The sequence below is a fragment of the Lynx canadensis genome, chromosome D4 (assembly GCF_007474595.2).
Source record: "Lynx canadensis isolate LIC74 chromosome D4, mLynCan4.pri.v2, whole genome shotgun sequence".
Lineage (NCBI taxonomy): Eukaryota > Metazoa > Chordata > Mammalia > Carnivora > Felidae > Lynx > Lynx canadensis.
Genome location: NC_044315.2, coordinates 47,360,774 through 47,384,325, shown reverse-complemented (window position 1 = coordinate 47,384,325; position 23,552 = coordinate 47,360,774). Strand labels below are relative to the sequence as shown.

General features: G+C 37.8%; 1 protein-coding gene across 2 annotated transcripts in view; it reads left to right on the top strand.

The window, feature by feature from the left end:
• The first annotated feature begins 4,290 nt into the window (after positions 1-4,290).
• The window catches only part of ELAVL2 (ELAV like RNA binding protein 2), a 68,495-nt gene continuing 49,233 nt past the window's right edge, over positions 4,291-23,552 (top strand). For both annotated transcript variants that reach the window (XM_032595565.1, XM_032595564.1), the window contains exons 1-2: positions 4,291-4,377; positions 7,206-7,449. In XM_032595565.1, coding sequence (XP_032451456.1) covers positions 4,306-4,377; positions 7,206-7,449 — 316 coding nt within the window. In that variant the 5' untranslated portion in view covers positions 4,291-4,305. The remainder of the gene's footprint in view (positions 4,378-7,205; positions 7,450-23,552) is intronic.

Here is a 23,552-nt window from a genome sequence, read left to right as displayed (position 1 = left end):
TAGAGCCTGTGAGGCAGCTAACAGGTATGGGGGTGGGGTGGGGAATTGACAGAGATTTTAGGATTGAGGAAATCACATAAAGTTTAAAACCACAAACCTGTATTATTTTAGGAACCACAAAGGAAAGTAAAGAGGTTTAAAGAAAACAAACTAATGGCTCATTCCTGTAGTTGACACATCAGCCCCATAATCTTAATGCTTGGTTGAGTTCTTCCCTTGGCTTAAATATATCCTGAAATGCTGGAATATATCCTGGAATATATCCTGAAGCTGGAATATATCCTGAAAATGCCATTTTAGTGGCAAAGATGAAAATTATTATGTGGGCATATATCTGCTAGGTAGATGGCCCCATCAGTTGCTTACCCACACTTATCTGTAAGTTCTCATTACTCCACTATTTTGAGTGCTTTAGCTCCCTGCCTGGAGTTCCCCAAAAGAAAATGCTTTGGGGCCAAGGTTTCTGTCTTTATTTTGGTAGTTTCTTTTCTTAAACTTTAGAGACCAGTGCCTTCTGCTTACCTTGTAACTTGGTCTTCAGAGAGGTTTGTGGTCAGAGGAAAGGCTTTGCACTACCCTGATTTCTCCCCTGGTGCTATGCTACTGAGAACCTGCTAGTTTGCAAATAAGTGTCCAGACCAACGTCACTTTATCCACGCTGGATCTTTCAAGGTGTGAGAGAAATGTTTGCCCTTGACCTTGGCCATGATTCTTTTTAGAGATGTTACCTTTTATATTTGCTTAAACTTTTCTAGTCTGTATCAAATTAAAACCATTTGAGATCCATAACTTAGTTTTGATGCTTTTTAAAGCACCTTTGTGTTAGAAGGTCTGTTTATTTTTCCTCACATCTACCTCTGCTTCTGCCGTTTTCCTCAAGTTACACCCAGATTCCAGATGCCACATCTCTGTAATCCTGTTGGCCAGAGGCTTGGATCACATTTATTCCATGTTTTTGTCTTGGCTTCCAGCTTTTTTGTAGTTGGCAGTTTGGCACGATAGACTCTTGAAATAAAAGTACACAACTGATCAAGGTAGTTTCTCTTTTTATGCCGTTTAATAAGAATTTGGATTGTAGTGGGTAAGGGTGGCTGATGGAGTGCGCCAAAAATTGAAAATATGCTTTCATAATTATCTCTGGTTTGAAATACTTGAGGTGAGAGAGAGAAAAAAAAGCTAAGTTTGCATGCCTTTAAGGGAGGTCATTGCCCTTTCATGCTCAGCTTTAAAAAAAACAACAAAAAACTGTTCTTATCTTTAGGTATATTTTCAAATGCTTACAACCAGTGATGTGGATGTGTGGTGGGTATGGCTGGGGGCCTTCTAGACAGATTGAGTTGCATGAGCAAAGCCAGAGAATGTATGGCTTTGCATGTACTGCGACTGTTTGAGGGACAAGGAGTGGTTCAGATACTTAGGTGCTTGAATACATTGGCTAGTAAAAGCAGTTGTAGAAGGTCCCAGATGCTTATACTGTTTATACCACAAGTAGTTTGTACTTACTTTGATAGACAGCAGGGAGCTATTGAGGGTTTAGGAAAATCCATTAGGAAGTAGTAGTGTTAGTGTGGATTAGCCTCATGAGGGACCTTTGGGAAGGTTGTAATTCAGTGGTTCAGATGAAACATGAGGGCCCAGAGGTGGACAGAAATCTATGACAGTGGAGGAGTCTAGGCAGTTGGACAGGCCTCACCAGGGGATGTGCAGTGGTCTTTCAGTGGTCCTGCTATGACTTTAAACTGAGGTCTGGTCCCCAAATCAGTTGGGATCTAGGTCTTAGAAACCCTTTTTTTCCCTTGCAGACATTGTACTTAATGAAGAATTCTCAAAATATATTTAGGATGTTTTTGATTAAGTCTATCTTGTTTGGTGGCTGTCTGCAAGAGGTTGAAAATAGGAAAGAAACTGATGAACCTTAGTTTTCAGAACTTTGTATTAGGAAGTTTGGAAAATAGGGAGTTTTTCTTTTCTCTCACGTGACCAGAAAACTGTTGTTCCCAGATAGGAGAAATGGAGCGATAATACTGGTTTCCTAAAATCCATTAGTGTAAGAAACTTTAGAAATGAAAGTACACAGAAGGCAATTTAAGTAAAAAGGGGAAAAAAAATCAATTAAAAAAAAAAGTCTTTATGGAGTTTTGAAAATAACAGTGAATGCAAAGACAGAGGTCGTCCTTCTTGCCCCCCCCCCACCCCCCCAGTAAAATCATGCTTCCACCAAACTAACACCTCCTCTATCTCTTGGAGCCCAGGGAAAAGTTTAGAATATTCTAGATTGATCTTTGCTAAGGTGCCTTTTCATAAATTATTACATGGAGAATAACAGGAGAAAAAGCAGTCTTAACTGGCACAATTGATGTCTAAATTAAGATGTGAACATATATTGAAACAGTATTTTTTAAGCTTTAAAATGAATGGTTTTGTGATACTGGAATGTGGCTCCCCCCCCCCTCCCCCTTTCCAAAGGGTTTCAGAGCCAATAGAATCTATAAATAGTGCAGGCCGGTTGTCTGTGGTAGATTGAGTAGAGCAGAATCGCCTGTCCTTAAGTGAAGGGGAAGTAGCTTTACATTTTTAGTAACTGAATTGTTGGCCAGCATAAAGGTAAGGGCCATGTGAGCAACTTATTTATAACTTCCCATAAAGGTATGTGTCTGCCTCAAGCAGAGAAACTGTCTGGGGTGCTTGAAATGTAAAAGTGCAGTAGAATCATTTTCCATACACAGCCTTCCTCGCTAGTTGGTGCAATAAAGTGATTGTTCACATCCCTGGGGCTTTCAGAAAGAGGGGTGTCAATAGCTTAGCTTATTAGCGTCGCCTCCTATGGAATAGAAGGGACTGAGGCCATTAAATGTGAATCTATGGTTTTATGTAGTGAAGAGTGTTGAGATATTAATTCCCAAGGGTATTCAGGACATAAATTTAAGCCTGGTTGAACCTTTTGGGTGTGGTCCTACCTCTACCATGTGGGCTAACTACAATTAGGTTCTTGTCAAAATATTTCATGGGTATAAAAAGCACTTTATTTTTTCACAGATTAGTTCAACTATAAGTAGGTTTTTTTTCTTTTAAATAAAAGACATAGAATCCAACTGAATTCCCTGGTAACAGTGGGAGAAGGGAAGAAGTGTAAAACATTTTCATGGCATCCTGTAAAGTGCATGTTAAACTGTTTTCGTAGATGCCAGAAAATGGAATCCATTGTTACATGTTAATTAATGTCATCACTCGCATCAAGAGTAAATCACTTTACAGCCAGGTTTAACTCTATGGATGAAATTTTTATAATCATAGACACCCAAGTAAAATATGTTTTTGGCCCTCCTTTGTTACTCATTGTCTATTTTCAGAGACTTGAGTTTTTCTGAATATTCTGTTGACCACTTAAAGGATCTGCATATATGGCTAAAATGTAAACTTTGGCTTTTGTGCCAATATTGTGGTTCTGTTTAGTATTTGGGCAAGTTGTAATAAGTGGTAAATGGCTCATTAACTATATTGGAGGTCTCATAGCAGCACTAATTTCAAATCGTGCTGCGTTTACAATTTACATATTAAAAAATGTTCACTTGATTTCGTTCAGGGACAAAGCTGACATCCTGTATAAGCATTACTCCAAACAATCCTATTTATTGGTCCAATTATTTCAATTGAAAGATGCTGGTTTACTGCCTTTTAGTATATGTGAACAATTCTCAGTGAAACTGTTAGAGATCAGTTGGACTATAGTGGCAGAATAACCTCACAGGGTTTCAATTCACTTTTAATTTTGAGTCCCAGGATTAAGGATCATTTATAGTATAATGTAACAGTGTGGGCAAATATAGCTTCCTTTAATGCCTCTCTGATATTTTGGGGAAAAAGCACTTTTAGTCAAAGCATTCACTTACGAATTGCATGACAGCCTTTTCTCACTATAAATTTCATTCACATTTCCTTCCTTCTCCCACATTCTTAAAAGGACAGCATGCAGTGTTTTGCTTCATTTTATCTAAAATTTTTTTTTGAGATGTGGTTTAAGGTAGTTCTTGAGGATAGATGTCAAGGTAACTAGTTAATGCTGTTTGAAAATCAGGCTCTTAATTAAAAATGCTTAATTTGTGCAAGAAAACTACATGTTAAAATGAATTTGGAAAGATTAGATTGGAATTGCCTCAAATTCAATTAAGCCACACTGCATGGACGTGCTGGGAATATCAATACAATCACTGTAAATTTTGTACAAACTGATTTGTTGCATTATCTTGCTCATCTAACATACGGTACTTTTTGTGTCCATATTGCAGACGGCAACTCCAAACTAACATGGCAGTCAGACTGTGTGATGTGGCTTCTCTGCTTAGAAGTGGTTCGTGGGCAGCAGAGCCTTGGACTGGGGTCTGTGGGATTTTTCTTAAATTCTGTAGGCTACTTTTTTTTAGCATGTTGCAGGAGTGCTGAGGCCATACCAAACACTTGAACTTTTCATTTGGCATATTAATTGTTCTTACATTTAACCTATTGCGGTATGGCCATCATTAGGATTTAAAGCACATTGCAATTTTAACCACAGTGGTATATGTAGCATCAGAACCATGCTTTTGTATGTAACTTTTTATAATCAAAATTAGGATTTAGTGCAGACTCAAAGAAAAGAGTGACAAGCTTTTTTAAAAAAAAACAAAACAAAAAAGTTTTGGTATGGTCTGAATACTAAGTTACCGTAATTCTTTACATTCTGTTTACTATGTATTTTTTTGGTTACTAAATTTTGAAGTTATTTACAATTCCTGATGCTCAAAAAAAATTGTTGAAATTGTAAATCTGGCTGAAAATTATTTGCCCAGTAACCGTTGAAAGAGTTTGCATTCTGTGAACAGTTGTGTTGAGCCTATCAATGGAATATGCATTATTTGTAAAATATAGCACATTAGTATCATTTTATTCTGAGCAGATGGTCCTATAGCTGAGAGATGCTGTAATTTTCAGCACACACAGCCTACTGCAGCTGTTCACTTGAATGTTGGCTTAGGAGCTCATTCTTGCCACCTGAACATGGAAATAAATGTGCAATTAAGTGAGGAGTGTTTGTTGTCCTTGCTAAATCCTGCTAATTTCAGTCAATGAACACTTTATATTTCAAATGCCATCCCAATGAGTTAAGTCCAAATCTCATATTTGGGGTTCACATAGTTTCTACACATACTCTAACTTTTGAATAATGATTTGTTTTAATTGGCTTTGGCCACTCTAATCTTGAGACTCTTTTGTCTTCATAAATGCTGGGCAAAGGTAAATTCCACAAGAGTTGTGCTGTGGAAAGTGACCCACAGCTAATATTCTGCAGACTGGAACAGTTATGCTTTATTAGGAAATTTGAAAACTCCTTTCTCAGTTTCAGATAAATTTGTTAATTATAATAAAATGCATATCTTTTTTTTTCAGATTTTTTTTTTTTACAGATTTCCAAAGATTTATTTTCCCTTACTCCTTTAAGTATTCCCTGAGAACACTTAACCAAGAGAGGTAGCATGCAACTTGTAGAAAAACCCATTTCTTTGAAAAGGAAATGAAGTCACAGAGAGTTAGTTTGTTTGATATTTCATAGGTGGCCTGGATTTTGTCTCCCATTTTTTATCATGATAGCACTGATTCTTGTCCAGTCTGACCAGTCTTAATCTGGTCGGTTGACCAATCTCAATCTGTCCTATGCTGCCTTCTTTTATAAACATCTCTTGGCAGTAGAGATTTCTTCCTGTATGCTCCACTGTTGCGCCCTTTTATTTTTCTTACACAATATGCTTTTTAAGGAAAAAAAAAAAAAAAAACTTTTTTCTCTTGTAACACTCTTTCCCTCTACTTCGCTTTTTAAAAAATTTTGCCTTAAATTCTTTGCCTTTTATATGTAAAGAAGTTCCCTAAAACTAGCATTCCATCAATTCAGAATTGTCAGTTTTGAGAAGTTGTTCTTTGTGGAGATGAGAGATGCATTGGATGAAATATAAAGGATAATTCTTTTAGTGATGCTTTGATTTTTGGATTTCCCCCAATCTTGGCTGTCCAAAGTAGATAGCTATTGGAAGATGGTTTTAGAAAATTTGGGGCCGTGGTTTGTGACTCTTTTGCTTAAAGAGCATAGCATTGATTTTTAGGAAACTAGATCCAGATTTTCTTATTAATGAGTAGATTTTTAGAGTAGCCTGAACAGTTTGAGGCCATTTCCCCCAAATCTGCTACTTATCCGGTGTTTGGAGTTTATAGATACTTTATTACCTGCATTTCAACAGGCTTATGTGCTCAAATGAAAATTCCTTGGGCTGGTCTGTTTGCAAAAGTTGAAATCTTTATATTGTTGTTTTGGTGGACTGGATAGGTTTTTGTTTTTTTCCCTTTTAAAGTCACAGTTGAGGCAGAATGCCATACTGCATTGTTTGGGGATTTTATTTTGATGCTGTAGATCAGTTGCCTTGTTGGTGATCTTTAGCTGCCAAGGTTGACAAGAATGGCTTGTTAGATTCTACAAGGTACACTAAGTATGCCTAGCTTCTTTTCCAAGTTATCCTACAAATCCTTTTCATGCCCTAACACTTAACATCTGATATTTTTCTTAGTTCTTACCAACAGAAGAGGTATAAGATATTGTCAATCAAAAACATTTTCAATATGTAACCAAAACAGTACATGTTGACAAATTTATATTTTTTAAAATACTCTTACTCCTTGATTTTAAGTTAATGGATGTCTGTCAGTTTTAGAATATTGAAACTCTTAGGCTAACTTGAAAATCTCTTCAAAGTTAGGAAGACCATTTTTTGGTTTGTTTTTCTGATAGCATGTTAAACACTTCTGTCTTGTAGTATGTATTATATAGTCAGGGTTTAATTCCATGCCCTTTGGTACTAAATTTTCTCAAGTATGTGGACATTGCAGGTGAGTAAGGGTATATGAGTAGACCCAGAATGTGGTTCTAGAGAATGTTTAACATTTAAATTGTGCTTTTATGTGCATGTATGGAATATGTATGTGAAAGTATAATTGTGAACTTAAATTGACTAGCTTAATATACGAAGTAGAAATTAGTGTAGGCGTTGCACTTTTTGTTGAAGCTTTGTTGTAATTTCAGCAGAACGACTTGTATTTAGTGACACATATTTACATTCTTGGTTGGAATCTCTAATAGTTTATGAAATATGAATTCTGACATTTCTTATTTTCTCTGTTTTTAGCAGGTAATTGCTGCCATGGAAACACAACTGTCTAATGGGCCAACTTGCAATAACACAGCCAATGGTCCAACCACCATAAACAACAACTGCTCCTCACCGGTTGACTCTGGGAACACAGAGGACAGCAAGACCAACTTAATAGTCAACTACCTTCCTCAGAACATGACACAAGAGGAACTAAAGAGTCTCTTTGGGAGCATCGGTGAGATAGAGTCCTGTAAACTTGTAAGAGACAAAATAACAGGTATGCAGTTTTGTATAGGTTACTCACCTTTAAAGGATTATGTTTCAAGGTGTGAGAAAATAATAGGTTTTCTTCTAGTAGGTCATTCAGTGATGCAGTTCTACACGTCTAGATACTCTGTTACTGACTACATCGGCAGCATGAAACTTTGGTTTTAGAGTTTTGTTTTCCTTTTAAAGCATAAAATATTTTTTATGGGCAGTATATGTTATAACTAGACTTTCATATACCCTGAACTGTATAATAACATCTTTGAAAACTGTTTTAAGAATGTGTGTATGGGACAGAAAGTGTCATGTTGACCTTTAGTTTTAGTTCCTGAGCTTATATGATTTAGCATTTTAATAATGAGTTCTAAGAAGAATACTCTGTTTGGAAGAAGGAAGAAACCTCTTAAAATGTCTTTTCCCTTAAGTCTGTATAGTCCTGCTTATAATATATATGACAGAGTAAATGGTAGTGTTCACATTGTCAATGTATAAATATTTGTACTGATATAATTCGAGTGCAGTAGGATCTAATGTTTTGTTCCTTGATAAGTAAAGGAAAAGGTGGTGTAAGAGTGTTTCTCTTATCCTAAAGATAAAAACGAAAGGATGGGTAATTTGGCCTTTGATACTACATTTTGAATATTAGGTAGTAGAAAATATCCTTAGAATTTTGTAAGATTCAACTAAATTCTTAGAAGAAGCCAAAACCTAAATGAGGAACATGTTCTTGGGATACAAGAGTTAATGCTTCCGGCAGGAGTTGTTTTCAAACATGGAAAATGTGTGAAGTGTACAAAGGCTTTCTCATGCTCATGTTAAAATTGGGTGATGGTGTATATGAAATTGCTTTACATGGCTTGTAACTCCTACTATAAAACTAAATATTTGAACTGGGTAAAGAATACCTATAGGCAGTGTGAAGAGTTGGACCAGGAGTCTGAACTTTAGTCATGTAACTGTGGACAAGTCAGCTCTTGGCCTCAGGTCTCCCTTGGTAAAATGAGGGAGAGGGCAGAGAAAAGGGGTCACACCTAGGGAATTTCTGAGGTCAGTTTTTACTTTGTCTGAATTAGTACCTTTAGCTGTTCTTTTTTCAAGACAGCAGGGCTTACAGTCTCCAAGGTGAGTAAGTTCTTAGAGCTGTCATCTGGGCCTGGTCTCACATACAAATTGAGGCTCACAGAGAGAACTTATTTAAGTAAAACCTGGTTGTCATCAGTCCATACAGAGTAATTCTATTTTAACTAATTATATTACTTAGTTGTTCACCACGATATCATCAGGAAGATTTGTTTTTTTGTTTTTGAATGCTGATAATCAAATGGTTAGTATTTTTCCATTTCTTTTTCCAAAATCCATCTGAGCCTCATATGTGAAATTTATAAAGAAACAGTTTTTGAAAAGTTGGAAACAGTATAGAACAACTGGCTCTTAGATTTGTCTGTCCTGACACTGAGTTTTATTACTACCTTTTTTAGCAAAACAGTATTTTTATATGTGAGTTTTGCAACCTCTTTGACATAAATGACTATGTGTTAAATGGCATAAAGGCCATGACATCAAGGATGTGATTTCTGGTTTGATTGCTTAGTAGCCATCCCTACCGTTAAAAAACAAAACAAAATAAAACAACAACAACAAAAAACCCATGAATTAGGTATATAAAAGTTGCATTTTGTGTTATGATACTGAGAGTTTATGAAAGTATGAAACAAATCCTACGTCATTTGTATTAGGCATCTACTACAGAAAACATCTCAAAGACTTTTATCTCTCCTCTCTGGTCAGTCTTGAATTGTGTTATTCTTTCTGAAGTCTTTTACGAGAACTGTTTTATGGTGCAGGTGGATAAATTGGAATTGTGTGTTTTTTTTTATACCCTTTGCCTTCCTGTCTTTAGTGTGATAAATAGTGGTGGTAGAGCCGTAGTGCATGGTGATCTGAAGTACATGGGTAGATAGTGGCAAAGTGCATTAGTATTTGCTGTCCATTTCCTTGACCCCTCACCAACACCCTCCTGTCTTTTCAGTAAGATGGGGCCAATTAAGTTTTCCACCATGGTAAAATTTCTGTTTAAAACCTCTGGTAAGCAAATGGAGTACCCAGGAAAATCCATAGTGAGCATGAGGGTCAAAAGATGTTTTCTAAACTTCATTTCATGAGACACAGCCGTACTTGTTCTTTAAAACGAATGTTCCATTGACAGACAAGTTTGAGAAATGCTTCCCTTGATAGTTTCCTATTTAAGAGCCAAACTGCAGATCATCAGCATATTACAAACCACATATTAAAATCCTGCAGTAAAGAAACTAGTTTTCTGGCCTTATTTGACCACAGAACTTGTTTTAGGGGATATCTCCTTAATACTAGATTTACATTGAGCATATAAAAGCTTTCATTTAATTTTCAGACAGTCTGAAACTTCTCTGTAACCTGTTGATAACAGTAAAGTATGTGCAGGTTTCAAATATGAACATCCATGGTAATGAGCTGTATAATGGATTAAAAAGTTGAGTAGGCAAGTAAGAACACAAAGGAACTCTTCTAGTGGCCGTGTTTTGACTTAGCCCACTGACATCTTCTTAGTATGGGTTAAAACAGTGTTTGGAAGGGTCTGACTCATTTAGCTGCAAGCATAGATTACCTCAGATACGTTGTTTTTAATTCTGAGTGTCTTAGTAAATATTTGTATAGAACAAAATAGTCCAGTAAATGGTACGTTTCTAAAACTGGATTTTGAATGGTTGTACTTTACAAAGTGGGCCTATATTTCTAAGAAGCTACTATTAATACATCTAGAAAGATTGAAAGAATGTGTGAGGATTTGGACTCTGCCCTGTGGTGTTTAGCATTAGCCAATTTTTGTAGTTTCTCAGTACACATTTTTAGGGTTAAATTTGAGTTCCTGGGTCTAATTATCCAATTTATCCTACCTCCCCGGGAGCTGCCAGGCCAGCTCTTTGTATTCTGTTTTTGTAAGAGGCGGGCATTAATTGTTTGGGTTGTAAGAAAACTATGAGATAACTCTTTGGGAAAAACATCTAAGTTGTTCTTTGTCATTTTTCTTAAATCTTCCCTTATTTAAATAATGCCGAATTTAGGAAACTGTATCTCAGGTAAAAAAAAAAAAAAAAAAAAAAAAAGGTCTAGTAGGAAAGTGTGTGCCTCTTTCCTAAGTCCTAAAAAAGAGTGTATAATTTTTAGATTGTTTTGGTGTTGGCAAATTAATGTCACTATTTTGATAGGATGAGGATTAGAGCAATACATTGAGAAACCTCTTCAGTAGTAAATATAGTAATCTTCTTTTTGGCCTACATTCTATTTATTATGTTGTTTTTCAGGCCCTTTCTTTGGTTTTGTGCCCAGCTTTATGCTTCATCCCATTTCCTATCTCTAGGCATTCGTCACGAGAAGCCACTGCTGCTTGTACAGTTTAGCTGATGTCGGTCCATCTCTTTTGAGTTTATGCACTTCAGAGTCCTTGACACCTGCTGATGCTGCATTCTAGAGGAGTGAAATAGATTTTAGGATGCAAGGAATCAGTAATAGAATGTTGGAATCAGAAAAGTCCTTGAGGTGACCTTAGGCAGCTCCCTCACATAACAGGTGAGCTGAAGCCCAGGTTTGTTTAAATGACTAATTAGTCCAAAACCACATGGCTATTAAGCAGTAGAGTAGGGACCAGAATTCTGGTTTTCTATTTTTTCCTGGGATATTTCCTCCTCGCCTTTTGTTGGAGGCCAGAACTCATGAAAAATTAACTTCAGGACTAACTGATGAATTTATATTGAGACCCCTAACTTGTATAAATTCACCAAGGGGCATCTTCTGGTGTATGTGTCATCTTCAGAAGGCAAAGGAGAGATTTTTGAGAGTAAAGGACTGAGGGATACATAAAATGAAGAACGTCCATGCTTCTCTAGAAACTTCGTAATCTGTAGTTTTCAATTTGGATATTATAGCCCAGTGATTCCTAAATCTGGCTGCACATCCTCCTATGAGGGAGTGTTTAAAAATAGAGATTCTGGAGACCTTGGGAATCTGTTGTCAGAAATCTCCCCAGGTGATTTTGACGGGCAAGCAAGCAGTTTTGGGAATCAGCCTTTTAAAATAGTAGAGTACCTGCATTGGAATCCGTTGGGATGACTACTAGAAACGCAGCTTCCTGGACCATGCCCAGACCTACTGTATCAGAATCTTTGTGGTGTAGGGCCCAGAATGTTCCATTTACCTGGGAGTTACCCAGTTCTTTTCCTGAACATTTTCAGGGAGATAGAACCAGAATTAACCAGATTTATCTGAACTCTGGCTGGAGATGGGAGAGTTGTTACAACCACAGTGCCTAATTCTGTGGTTAACTAAGTTTCAGGCGCTGCCCCCTCCCCAGCATTGGTTTCTAATGCGTTAACTCCTAGTATTCAGTACTAGAGATGTCAAAGTCACTAGGCTGTGTCTTTACTGAACACCTGACCTGTCCCTGAAAGGGTGTGTGTACATGTGTAATTATTTTTCAGAATTCCAAGAGAGCTTGTTCTGTCATTGTTACTTTTCCTTTCTTCTAATAGAAGAGCGAGGGAAGTTAGTTGAAGACCTCAGGTCATGAGTGGTACTCCTTTTTGTCTTGGTGTGATGGCTTCACTCTTATTCTAGGAATTGTTTGAGGTGGGTCCTGTGGCGACCCCATCAGCTGTGAACTAGAATCTTTCAGACAAAAAGGAAAAACAAAGACCTGAAGGGGGGCACCTGGGTGGCACAGTCAGTTAAGCATCCCACTTTGGCTCAGATCATGATCTCACGGTTCTTGGAGCCTGCTTCAGATTCTGTGTCTCCTTCTCTCGCTGTCCCTTCCCCACTCCTCTCTCTCTCTCTCACATGCATACGTGCTCTCTCCCTCAAATAAATAAATAGACATTAAAAAAAAAAAAAAGGCCCAAAGAAACATATGCAAACTATAGGTGACCCAAGAGGGACTTTGCCACTATTGATTACCTCTCAATAGGCAGTGCCATCTGTGGAAACACAGACTCCTCCCACCTTGTTTCGCCTTAGGGCCTGTGTGGTAAAATCTTTTTTTTAACGTGAAGGTTCTTGGCCAGATTTGAGTTATGTCTGTTGCTTCCTGAGAACGTTGAAGTTAGTTTTGATTGTGGTTTTTGTCATCAAAATAATGTGCTTTTCAAATTTCATTGTAATGCCGTTGTATTCTTCCCTTCTCTATTTGTTGTTTATCAAATAACTGACAGTTTTTATTTTATTTTATTTTAAAAAATTTTTCTTTTAATGTTTATTTATTTTTGAGACAGCGAGAGACAGAGCATGAATGGGGGAGGGGCAGAGAGAGAGGGAGACACAGAATCTGAAGCAGGCTCCAGGCTCTGAGCTGTCAGCAGAGAGCCCGACGCGGGGCTCGAACTCACGGACCATGAGATCATGACCTGAGCTGAAGTCGGACGCTTAACCAACCCAGCTACCCAGCCCCTTATTTTATTTTTTTAATTTATTTATTTTGAGAGAGTACGAGCAGGGGAGAGGCAGAGAAATCCAGGGGAGAATCCCCTGGAAGCGGGGCTCAAACTCAAGAACTGTGAGATCATGACATGAGCTGAAATCAAGTCCAATGCTTAACCGACTGAGCTACCTAGGAGCCCCTCCCCTCCTTTTTTTTTTTTTCCATAAACAAATACAATCTTAGCTTCTCAGAATTGAAACAGATAAATGGTATTTTATTTTTCCAATGCATGCCTTCAAATTTAATAGCACTTATTACTGTGATGAAGTCAATCAGAATGAGTGAGCCTCAGGCTGTTTTGCTGAACATTAATTTGAAAAGGTGGTTGTGTGTGTCAGTTACAATCCTAAGGTTAGTTGTTCAGTGTCAATAGTATCAAGAGATTAAGAATTCTGATTCTTTCAGACAGATAGTTGAAGAGGGCAGAGTGGGTGGCTGGCTGGTGGTAGCTTAATAAACACCTCACTTTGCAGACTCTGGGTACTGTTTAATTAGAGATTTAGCAGAAAGGCTGTTGTGTGCTCAGGTGTTCACAAAACAAGAGAACTTGGCTCTACAAGGTAGATGCTTTGGTGGTCCCTAAAGTATTAACTATGGAATGCAATACGTTTGAATATAGCTATTCTTAGATTTTAGTGACTAAATTTGTATAAAGTGATTTTTTTGTTGTTGTTTTTGGTGGTGCTGAAGAAAATTTATGTATATCTATCAATATATATTTAAGCCTAATTTTTTAATTGCACCTTTGTCTTTTCCAATGGTCATGGCTAATCAGTCATTTAAAAATTTGATGTTATTACCGTAGAAGCTTTTTTAAAGTTTTGGGGGAAAGACTTTAAAATTCTTCTATGTCCATTTTTTTCCACTCAAACCTTGAACTGGAGGTGTTTTATAGAACATATTTCTGTGTCAGCATTGATTAATGTAGATGATGAATTTCAGGATGATGAAATTAAAAATTTATCAAATTTAGGAGATTAAATATGGTTCTTTACCATTATCAGGGAAGAGAAACTTTTTCTTAGTTCTCTTAGTTACATTCACAGGCCCCCAGGGATTGAACCTAACAAAGGATAGATTATACAGTGTTTTATGTCAGTTATATCTCAATGAAACAGGGAGGGGAGAGATTTAACAGAAGAGGCACACAGTTTTTATTAGCATTATATGTGCACTGGAATTCACAAAAAAAAAAAAAAAATAAGTGGTTAGACTCAGGGCTTATATACCATTTTAACAAAGGAAAGGGGATTTGGGTTCTGAGGCATGGTAAATTGTGAGGAAGTGACCAGGAATTTACAAGGGGGAAACTAACAGAAGGTATTGAGCTATTTTATATTTTAGCAAGGTTTGTTTGTTCATTTTGGTGCCAACTCTCCATCTCTGGTGGTGAAAGTTTCTCTGCTCTTTCTGGCACAGAGGAGGGGGACCTCTGCCCAAGGGAAATTTGTGATTTGCTTTTTAGGCAGAAAGAGTAGAGAACTCTTTTCTGTGTCTGTTGGTTCTTAATTGTCTTCTGTTTGGAATACTCCTTAGGCAAAACTAGTGTATTTGGGGTGATATCGTCTAGGACCCTCTGATCATACAATAAATTAACTCTTGGTTAACAAACCTAAACAGAAAAGGCTCTTGGGATGTCCCATGGTAGTGCAACATGAAATGGCTAGTTGCTGGGAAGAAAAGATAACTGTTGTGAGGATATAGAAGAGTTTGAAACAAAATCATTGCTGATTAACTTCTCAGTCATTGAGATTTCAGTTTCTCTGATTTTCTTGATGTTGATATTTATGTCACTTTGTTTTATTCCATTAGAAGAAAATGAAGAAAAGTATTGCAACTCCCTAGGGCTGATTACACATTTTTCAGCAGCTTTTTAAGAATATTTACTGGGAGAATGAGGTTGAATCTGTTGTGCAAATGAGGCTTAGGAGTTTCGATTCCATGCCTTCTTGACCCATATCCTCATTGGGGCTTCTAGAATCATGATCATATTTGTCTTGTCAGTAGATTAAGAGCATGTGTTTAGTGCCTTTGACTTGATTCCTTTATTAATTTGATACAAAACACAAACATTGGTAATGCATTCAAATTAATAGAAAATGTGGTTGAAGTTCTTCTGTAAAGAGTTCTCCCCTTGGGGGCCCCTGGGTGGCTCAGTCGGTTAAGCCTCTGACTTCGGCTCAGGTCATGATCTCACAGTTCCTGAGTTTGAGCCCCGCGTTGGGCTCTGTGCTGACAGCTCAGAGCCTGGAGCCTGCTTCGGATTCTGTATCTCCCTCTCTGTCTGCCCCTCCCCTGCTCATGCTCTGTCTCTGTCTCAAAAATAAAGAAAACATTAAAAAAAAATTTTTTTTTAAATAAAAAGAGTTCTCCCCTTCAAATTCAGCGAAGTATGCATGCTTGTGTGCTATTTGCTATTGCAAATCTTTTCACACTTTTTGTTTTTGTTTACTTCTGCATTGGGATTGGTAGCATAGACTAGAAATCACTTTCAATTTATTATTTAGTGGCTGTCCTACTAATGATGGACAGATAATATAGATGAGAAAGAAAATGGTGAACGCAATGGGAGAAGAGCTGTTTTTAAATTCTGATACAGGATTTCTTCTTCCTTTTGTAATCCATACAATGTTAAAATCCTATCTTCCGGTGTGAAATTGACTCCCTTTATGATATACTACAAAATAAACCTGTTTTTCTTTTGATGGTTCTTACTTCACTATCATCTTATCTATTGCACTACCTTTGTAATAGCCTTTTTTTTTTAACTTTCTAAATTATGAATAGAGCAAAGCATTTTTATTTTGCACCTGTTGGAACATTTCTTTTTAAATATTTCCTGAACAGAATAGTTGGTCATTGAAGCTAAAACTGTGCTTTACAATTCGCCAACTTCTTCTGAGCTTGTTCTAAGTTAATTGACTCAGGGGAGTGCATTGCTACTACTGAATTTTGAGAGCTGTGGAAACCCTCAGCGCTTGCCTTTTCAACTAAAAAGGTCAGCTTTAAAAAATATTTCCTGGCATTTTACTTGTGAGTGTCGTTTGATTTGATGCAGTGGCTTTAGTTAGCATGTTTTACTCCTTAAAACGTGGTTTCGCTTTTTAAAGTTTTACAGTGTCAATATTTTGACACCCTTGAATGTCCTTTTATTGGTGATGGTTTCTGTCATCAACTGTATTCTGAGGAGCTTTAAAGCTGTAAAGCAGCATTGGCAGCTCTTCCAAGTATTGTGAAGAAACAGATCTCAGTTAAAACGATCTTTTTGTGATCCAACTACTCAACCTTATGTTGTATATCATATTTAGTTCATTGAGGGGCGATCATTCTACATTGTTCCAAATAAGAGCAAAGATTCTTATGCTGTATACCTCCTTCACAAGGGGGGTGGGGCACGTGGGGATGCAAGATGGAAGTATTCAATTTGAACTGTGTTCATTGCCTTCCTTTGTATCTTTCCTTGTGAAATGGACTTGAATGCAGTGGTAATAGGATTTACCAAACCCCTATGTACACTAGGGTTGTTATTTGCTTAGCTTGGGATCAAGTTCTCAGGATTAACATTGAAACAAAATGCCTGCTACTCCCCAGCTAGGGAGTTGGCCTAATGAGGCTATTTTAGAAGTGTTAGTTTAGAAAGAGCACGGTACACTGAGTCCATATCCTAGTCTAGCCACTTACTAGTCTAGCCACATAATGTAGCCTTATGTGAGCCATTTGCCTCAAGTTGAGTTTCTTATAGAGTGGGTAGCATACAGGCATACTCTTTCTCTTGTCTCCTTCTTACCAGTTAATACACATTCACTTATATGACAGTTGCAGACTATTTTTTCCTTAGGTAAAACAATTTTTGAAAAAAATCTTCAGAGAGATCTATTGCCTTAGAAGTCTTATGATTTCTCAGACATCACATGGGAAGAAGAATCCAAAGCTAATGTCTTGTTCTTCACTTTCTAGGTGATTTGAACAAGATAATTGATTTTCTATGGGTGGGACAAAGTGGGAAAAGGAAGTTCAAGGCAAGACTTGGGAGCCCAGAAAGATGATTCATGATACTACATCAGTCTCCATGAACTAGAGTGATGGAGTGTGGAGTTATTGCTCTGTGTGGTATTGTGTGCGTGTTATTCAGAATGAATGAGCTTAACTTAAAATATGAAGGTACTCTCGCTGAGCTTCCCCAGTGGTCTATTATTGGCGTGGAAGGTCAGCAAGTTGTTAAATTGAGTCATGAGGTACTGGTTAGATAAAAAGTAACTGAGCCTTATTTTCACTTTTATGGACATCTTCTTCCCTAAAATTAGTACCACTTTAATATCAGTTGTAAACACTATTACCAAATACTCTGATTTCATAAAATAAGACGTTCAGGTAGGGAAATGCAGAGACCTGTATGTTTGAATGTTAAGAAGCCCAGTATTCCTATAGTGTTAGTAGATCAGAGGACTTTAAGACAAAAAATTGCTATCTCTTTGTTTTCTCTTTGTTGGAATATTCATTGAAAACATTTAAAGCCTTGCTTTTATTCAGTCGCCACAGACTTTACAGATTTCAGTTTGTGTAAGGGGGGTGGCGATTTCCACGAGGGCACAGTTAACTTAGCAGATGCAATTTTACATCGTGTTTTCCTTTTTTTGTTAAATCCGTATGCATATTGTGAATTAGAGTTTATTTTTAGCTCTTAATGAGTTCTTTTCTCATCATTGTACTTTTTGTTGGAACTCTGTTTTCTACATAATGCTTTGGTTTTGAAGGGGGAGTGTATATGGCTCACAAGTCCTGTAATCCACCCCCAACCTCCTGTCCAGCTCAACAGAAATTTGCATTTTTGTATTTGAGGTGATAGATCTCTTTATTTATTTTTTTTACTTTGTCGACTAGTTGCGGTGATGTCCTTGACTCTCCACAACCTGTTTGACCTTTGGGCTTTATCCTGAGAAAGTCAAATTCTCCTTTTAAAGTAAGGTTTAAAGGAGGCACAGCAGCATGTAAACAGGCAAACCTGAGTCATTTCATTGCATTCAAGGTCACTGGAGCCTGAGGGAACAATTTTATTTCCCCACATTTTGATGCTTTAAATCCAGTCTTAAGGAGCCACCGGGTCAATAACACAGTGGCCTCCAAGGCACTGTTTTCTGAATCCTTTTTCCTAACCCTGGTACTGGTTCCTGAGAGCTTTTTTCATACCTCTGAAAGGAATTAATAGTTTGCTTTTCATCTACTTTAAAATGTATTGAGTAGGCTGGTTATAGTGTGTAAAATCAGTTCTCCCAGGGAGTCTGTGGGACATATCATCAGTATCAGTGGTTTGGGGGCAGTCTTCAGTTTTCTTTGAAAAGATCAAATAACTGTTTTTATCTTTTTCTTTTTTATATTTTATTTTTTCACTAGTCACTGATGCAGAGTTGTTAACTGTAATTGTTTGAAAGAATATCCAGTTGGTTTTATGTTCTCACCCTGCAACCTGTTAAGATATTTATGTAGGCTTAAAGGATTACAATGGGATATCTGTTCAAGTAGCTTTAAGTGGAAACATGGCATGGAGTTTGGGAGGGGGATGGCGTGGCCAGGGTATCACTAGGTTTTAGGAAATGATATGGAAAGCCTTTGAATTACACCTTCATTAGCCTGTAGATTCTACATTCAGAGAAAACAGTTGCTTTGGGGACGGTAATAGTCTCATGTAGCTCCTGGTCACTTTGTGTTTCCTTTGGAATTTTGCTTTACCTGTTTTAACATAGATGAAAATGACAGAATGGAAGCAAAGGGACAGGTTAGCTCTGTGGAATAATGGAATCCAAGGTCTTGGGGCAAGAGGCAAGTCATTATGTCTGACTGTAATGTAAGATTTTAAATTGGTGGGCAATCATTTGATAAGATTTGATAGCTAATGTAGTTATCACTGTGATTAACCTTTAGTTTTTGTTTCTGGATATTCAATCAAAAGCCTTGAGAATTGCTGGGAAGGAAAAAAAATTCTGGGTTAATTTCCATGTTTTAAGAGTGCAAGGGCTAAAAATGAAGATGTGCAAGTAGCATGGAATAGCATAATTGAAATTTTTAATCGTATGTTTAATCTTTCATATTCTGGAGGCTTACGAAAAAGAATGTGTCCCTCTCTCTTTCTTTAGAAGAATGCTGTTTAGAGTCAAACTTTATCTGAATCTCAGCTGATCTCAGAGGTATCTGTAGTTTTTACACCTTTATAACTTACAACTGTGTGTAGAAGATAGAGTTTTTTAAAAATTTTTTTTTTCAACGTTTATTTATTTTTGGGACAGAGAGAAACAGAGCATGAATGGGGGAGGGGCAGAGAGAGAGGGAGACACAGAATCGGAAACAGGCTCCAGGCTCTGAGCCATCAGCCCAGAGCCTGACGCGGGGCTCGAACTCCCGGACCGCGAGATCGTGACCTGGCTGAAGTCGGACGCTCAACCGACTGCGCCACCCAGGCGCCCCTAGAAGATAGAGTTTTTTAAACACTGTATAAGTTCTACTTCCTTTTAGTCTCAGATGTAATTCTTTTAGAGAAGAGCAGAGATCAAGAACCCAGATACAGTATAGGTTTTGGGTTAAAGAGATTCGTATCTGTGTGTGTGTGTGTGTGTGTGTGTGTGTGTGTGTGTGTGTATTTTTTAATGTTTATTTAGTTTTGAAAGGGAGACAGAATGTGAGCGGGGGAGGGGCAGAGAGAGGGAGACACTGAATCTGAAACGTGGTTCAGGCTCTGAGCTGTCAGCACAGAGCCTGACCCAGGACTTGAACTTGTGAACTGCAAGATCATGACCTGAGCTGAAGTCAGACACTTAAGTGACTGAACCACCCATGTGTCCCTGTGTTTTCTTGCTAGGAAATATTCTGGCTTGAGGATGATAACATTGGTAATCTAGATATAAGTGGAATACCTTAATAATGTTGGTGTTCATGAGGACAACTAGTATAAGCCCTTAATTTATGGATTTGTTTGGAGATAGGGTTTGACTACTGAGTAAGTGATCTGGCACAATGCATAAGATTTTTCAAGTTTTACTGAAATAAAGGAGATTAGTTTATGATATATAACTATTTAATCGCCTCCTTTTTTTTTATAAATACCAAGGAAGAAATTGTCAGCAACCACCTAAGAAAACTCCTTAACACTAAAGGCTATTGAATATTGGAATGAGCTGAAAGACTAGTGTTTAGTGAAATCTTCATTTGAGTGGTGTACTTATAATTGAATACCTGGCATTTTGTATAGCACTTTACAGCGTAGGAGGCTCTTTAACATGACTGACTGGAATGTTCTGGTATGAATATATTTGTGTAACTTAACTTGACAAGGGCAAGGTGGATGGTAGAATCACAGGGGGTGAACATTAGAGTCCCTTTAGCCCAGCTTTATTCACGGATGAGGTTATCATTTAACACATCTACATCTTAGGGTTTAGTTAGCAGGGAGGCCTTACGCTCTTAGCCCCCTTTTTCTTCAGGGGACACTTTCTGGCAAAAAGATGGATTTTTCTGAATGAGAAAACTTTTGCCACTTGTCTTTGCCCTTCTCTTGAAATGTGTTTACAGAGTTGCTGTATGATGTGACCCAAATAGCCTATAAGTTCTGTCTGTAGAAGTTGCTTCCCACATCAGATGGTGCTTAATATTTAATCTGGTGCCATAAAAACACAGCATTTTCCCCAAGAATGAGCCTCCGATATGTGAACAAACTTCAGATATGTATTCAAGTAACTTCTGTAATAGCAGATGAAAGAAAGCATCATTTTAAAAGTCCTTAAAATGAATTAGTTTAGGTACTTTTTATTTCTTTAATTTTTTTTAGTAGTCTCTGCACTCAACATGGGACTTGAACTCATGACCCTGAGATCAAGAGTCACGTGCCCTTCGACCAGGCCAGCCAAGTACCCTAAAATTCTTTTCCCCACCATCCTGCTTACAGGTTCATGGGTACTTGAGACAATAAAACGACAGTGAGCTAAGAAGATTATTTTCATGTTTAGATTTTTCCTGTTTCGTGGGGAAATTGTATCCAGAGTTAGCAGCAATGGTCAGATATACTAAGTTGTGGAGTATATGACTTGGATATTTCATTTTCAATGCACTTTCTAGTCAGTGGTGAGAGAGAAGCCTCTGTGCTTCTCCAGGTCAGTATTGTGGTGCATTTACTGTGATGCTGATGTGGACAGTACCACATCACTTTTGTGTGCTAATGAGGCATTGTCTAAACAAAATCTTTTAAGCATTTGCCTTGTAAAGTGTTCATGTGACTTTTAAATTTGGAGGATTACAATAGTTCCTCTTTTCAACTTTTAAACTAGGTTATTTTGTCAGAGATGCTATGTGTGATATGAATGTGGCAATCATGGGAGCCAGACCATTTGTATTTCTTTTTAGAAGCCATCTGTTAATTGGCAGGCAAATTGCCCTATGGTCTCAGAGTGGTTTGCTGTTTCGTAGCTGTCCCTTAGCAAAAACAAAATGGATATTTTTGTCTGGTACCTCGTTGACTTAATTTGTAGCCATCATTCCCATCTGATCTGTAGCCTTTAAACTTTGACATCGTACTGCTGGCTTCCTCTACAGATTATGTTGTATTGGGATTCTTTTCTCCTTACTGCTTCAGAGAGGGTTTTCTTGAGGTCCTTGAAGCTGTGTCTGCAGTATTTAAATAAGTTTTCTTTATAGTCAGCATTTATATCTGAACCTGACCAAACACAATTGGTCTGTTTGGGGGTTCCTAAGTATAAAAATTAGTGCTTTTATGTGACTATTTTAAATTGAGAGGGAGAGGGAAAAACAAAAACATGTTTCTCATATCCTCTTGAAAACCTGCCTTTATTAAATATAAACTAAACAAAATGTGCTGTACAAAGAGAAAGAAAATCACATGTTATTTATACCTAAATCTTTGTGTCAGTTGGGGACAATGGATGTCCTTTGGAATTTTACTTCCTTTGTCTTTGCTAAAAATATCTCTAATTTAATTATGGTCTTTGTTTTTGAAATAAAATGAAATAAAGTGGAGAGTTGTCCCTGAGTGAAAGCCTTGTTACATATATTGTGGATATTTGATCAATGATATAGATAAGGTGAAATGATCCGTGTTTTTACTTTATTTGAAACTACCCCCCCCCCATGATGTGATGCTATCCAGGGTCCCCTTCTAAATGATCTAGCCTTATCCCCTTTCTCTTTTTTTTCTGTTTTACCGTTTATACGTGTAGGACTTAGGTATGTGCGTGTATGCATTCAGAAGTCATGTATAACCTTGTGATAGCTGCACAAAATTTCAAAATAAGGTTTAACACTTTTGTGTTCATTTATGGTAATTAGTAACACTTTCTGTCCACTCATAAGAGCAACTAAACTGGGGGGAGTGGAATTCAGGTATATATATTTTACAGCTGTGTAGAAGAGGTCTTAGAAAATTATTAAGAGTTGCCTGGGTAGTCATGTTTGGTTTTGCTCTCTGGTGGGTGGGGTTTTCCGTATCTATTAGGTGCATAGTGAACGAATATATTGGAGAGGCTGTTGGGTTGGTACTCTGTGTTAAGCGCTGAGTATTAAGGTTCAGGAGGTTCCTGGTCTCTTGTTACTCTTATGAAGGTGAGAAGTTATGCCATAGAAGTACTGAGCTGTTGGGTAGGAGGAGTTGCCTTTGATTCCATTTCTGGCCCTTATTATGGAATGCCCACTGAAAGAAGAGAGTAATTTGTCCAAAAGTTCAATTTTCAGGATAGGAGACTTGGAATGGGTTAATCATGCTCCTCTTCCTCCTCCTCCTCCTCCTCCTCCTCCTCCTCCTCCTTCATAATATTTATTTATTTTTGAGAGAGAGTGCACAAAAGCAGGGGAGAGGCAGAGAGAAAGGGGGGCAGAGGATCTGAAATGAAGAAGACTCTGTGCTGATGGCAGCAGGGCCTGATGTGGGGCTCGAACTCATGAACTGTGAGATATGACCTGAGCTGAAGTTGGCCACTTAACCGACTGAGCCACCCAGGCACCTCAAGTGTTGATCATGCTTTACTCTCTACGGTAGGAGTAGAGGTGCAGAGGCTCAGAAAATGGTAGCCTTAGCAAAAGGTTTGTGGAATAGGAAAATAAGGAATAGATGGGAGGTTAGCTGACTCAGACTGGGGCAGTTTTAGGGCCTTTTGAAAGAGGTTGTGGGTTTTTATCCTGTAACTTTTGTTTTTTTAGAGATCTCTGGGGATTTGACTGAAAGGGATTTGGGTCACGTCCCTTTTCTGGACTGTCAAAAACTTCTTCCTTGGTGGTCTTGATCCTAGATCTGTAGGTCCTGATTGTTCCAGGCTCCCAAAGTTAACCTCCCTACATTTCTCAGTTTCTCTCTTTTTTTTTTTTTTTTTTTTTTTAATTTTTTTTTTTTTTTCCAACGTTTATTTATTTTTGGGACAGAGAGAGACAGAGCATGAACGGGGGAGGGGCAGAGAGAGAGGGAGACACAGAATCGGAAACAGGCTCCAGGCTCTGAGCCATCAGCCCAGAGCCTGATGCGGGGCTCGAACTCACGGACCGCGAGATCGTGACCTGGCTGAAGTCGGACGCTTAACCGACTGCGCCACCCAGGCGCCCCCTCTCTCCTCTTT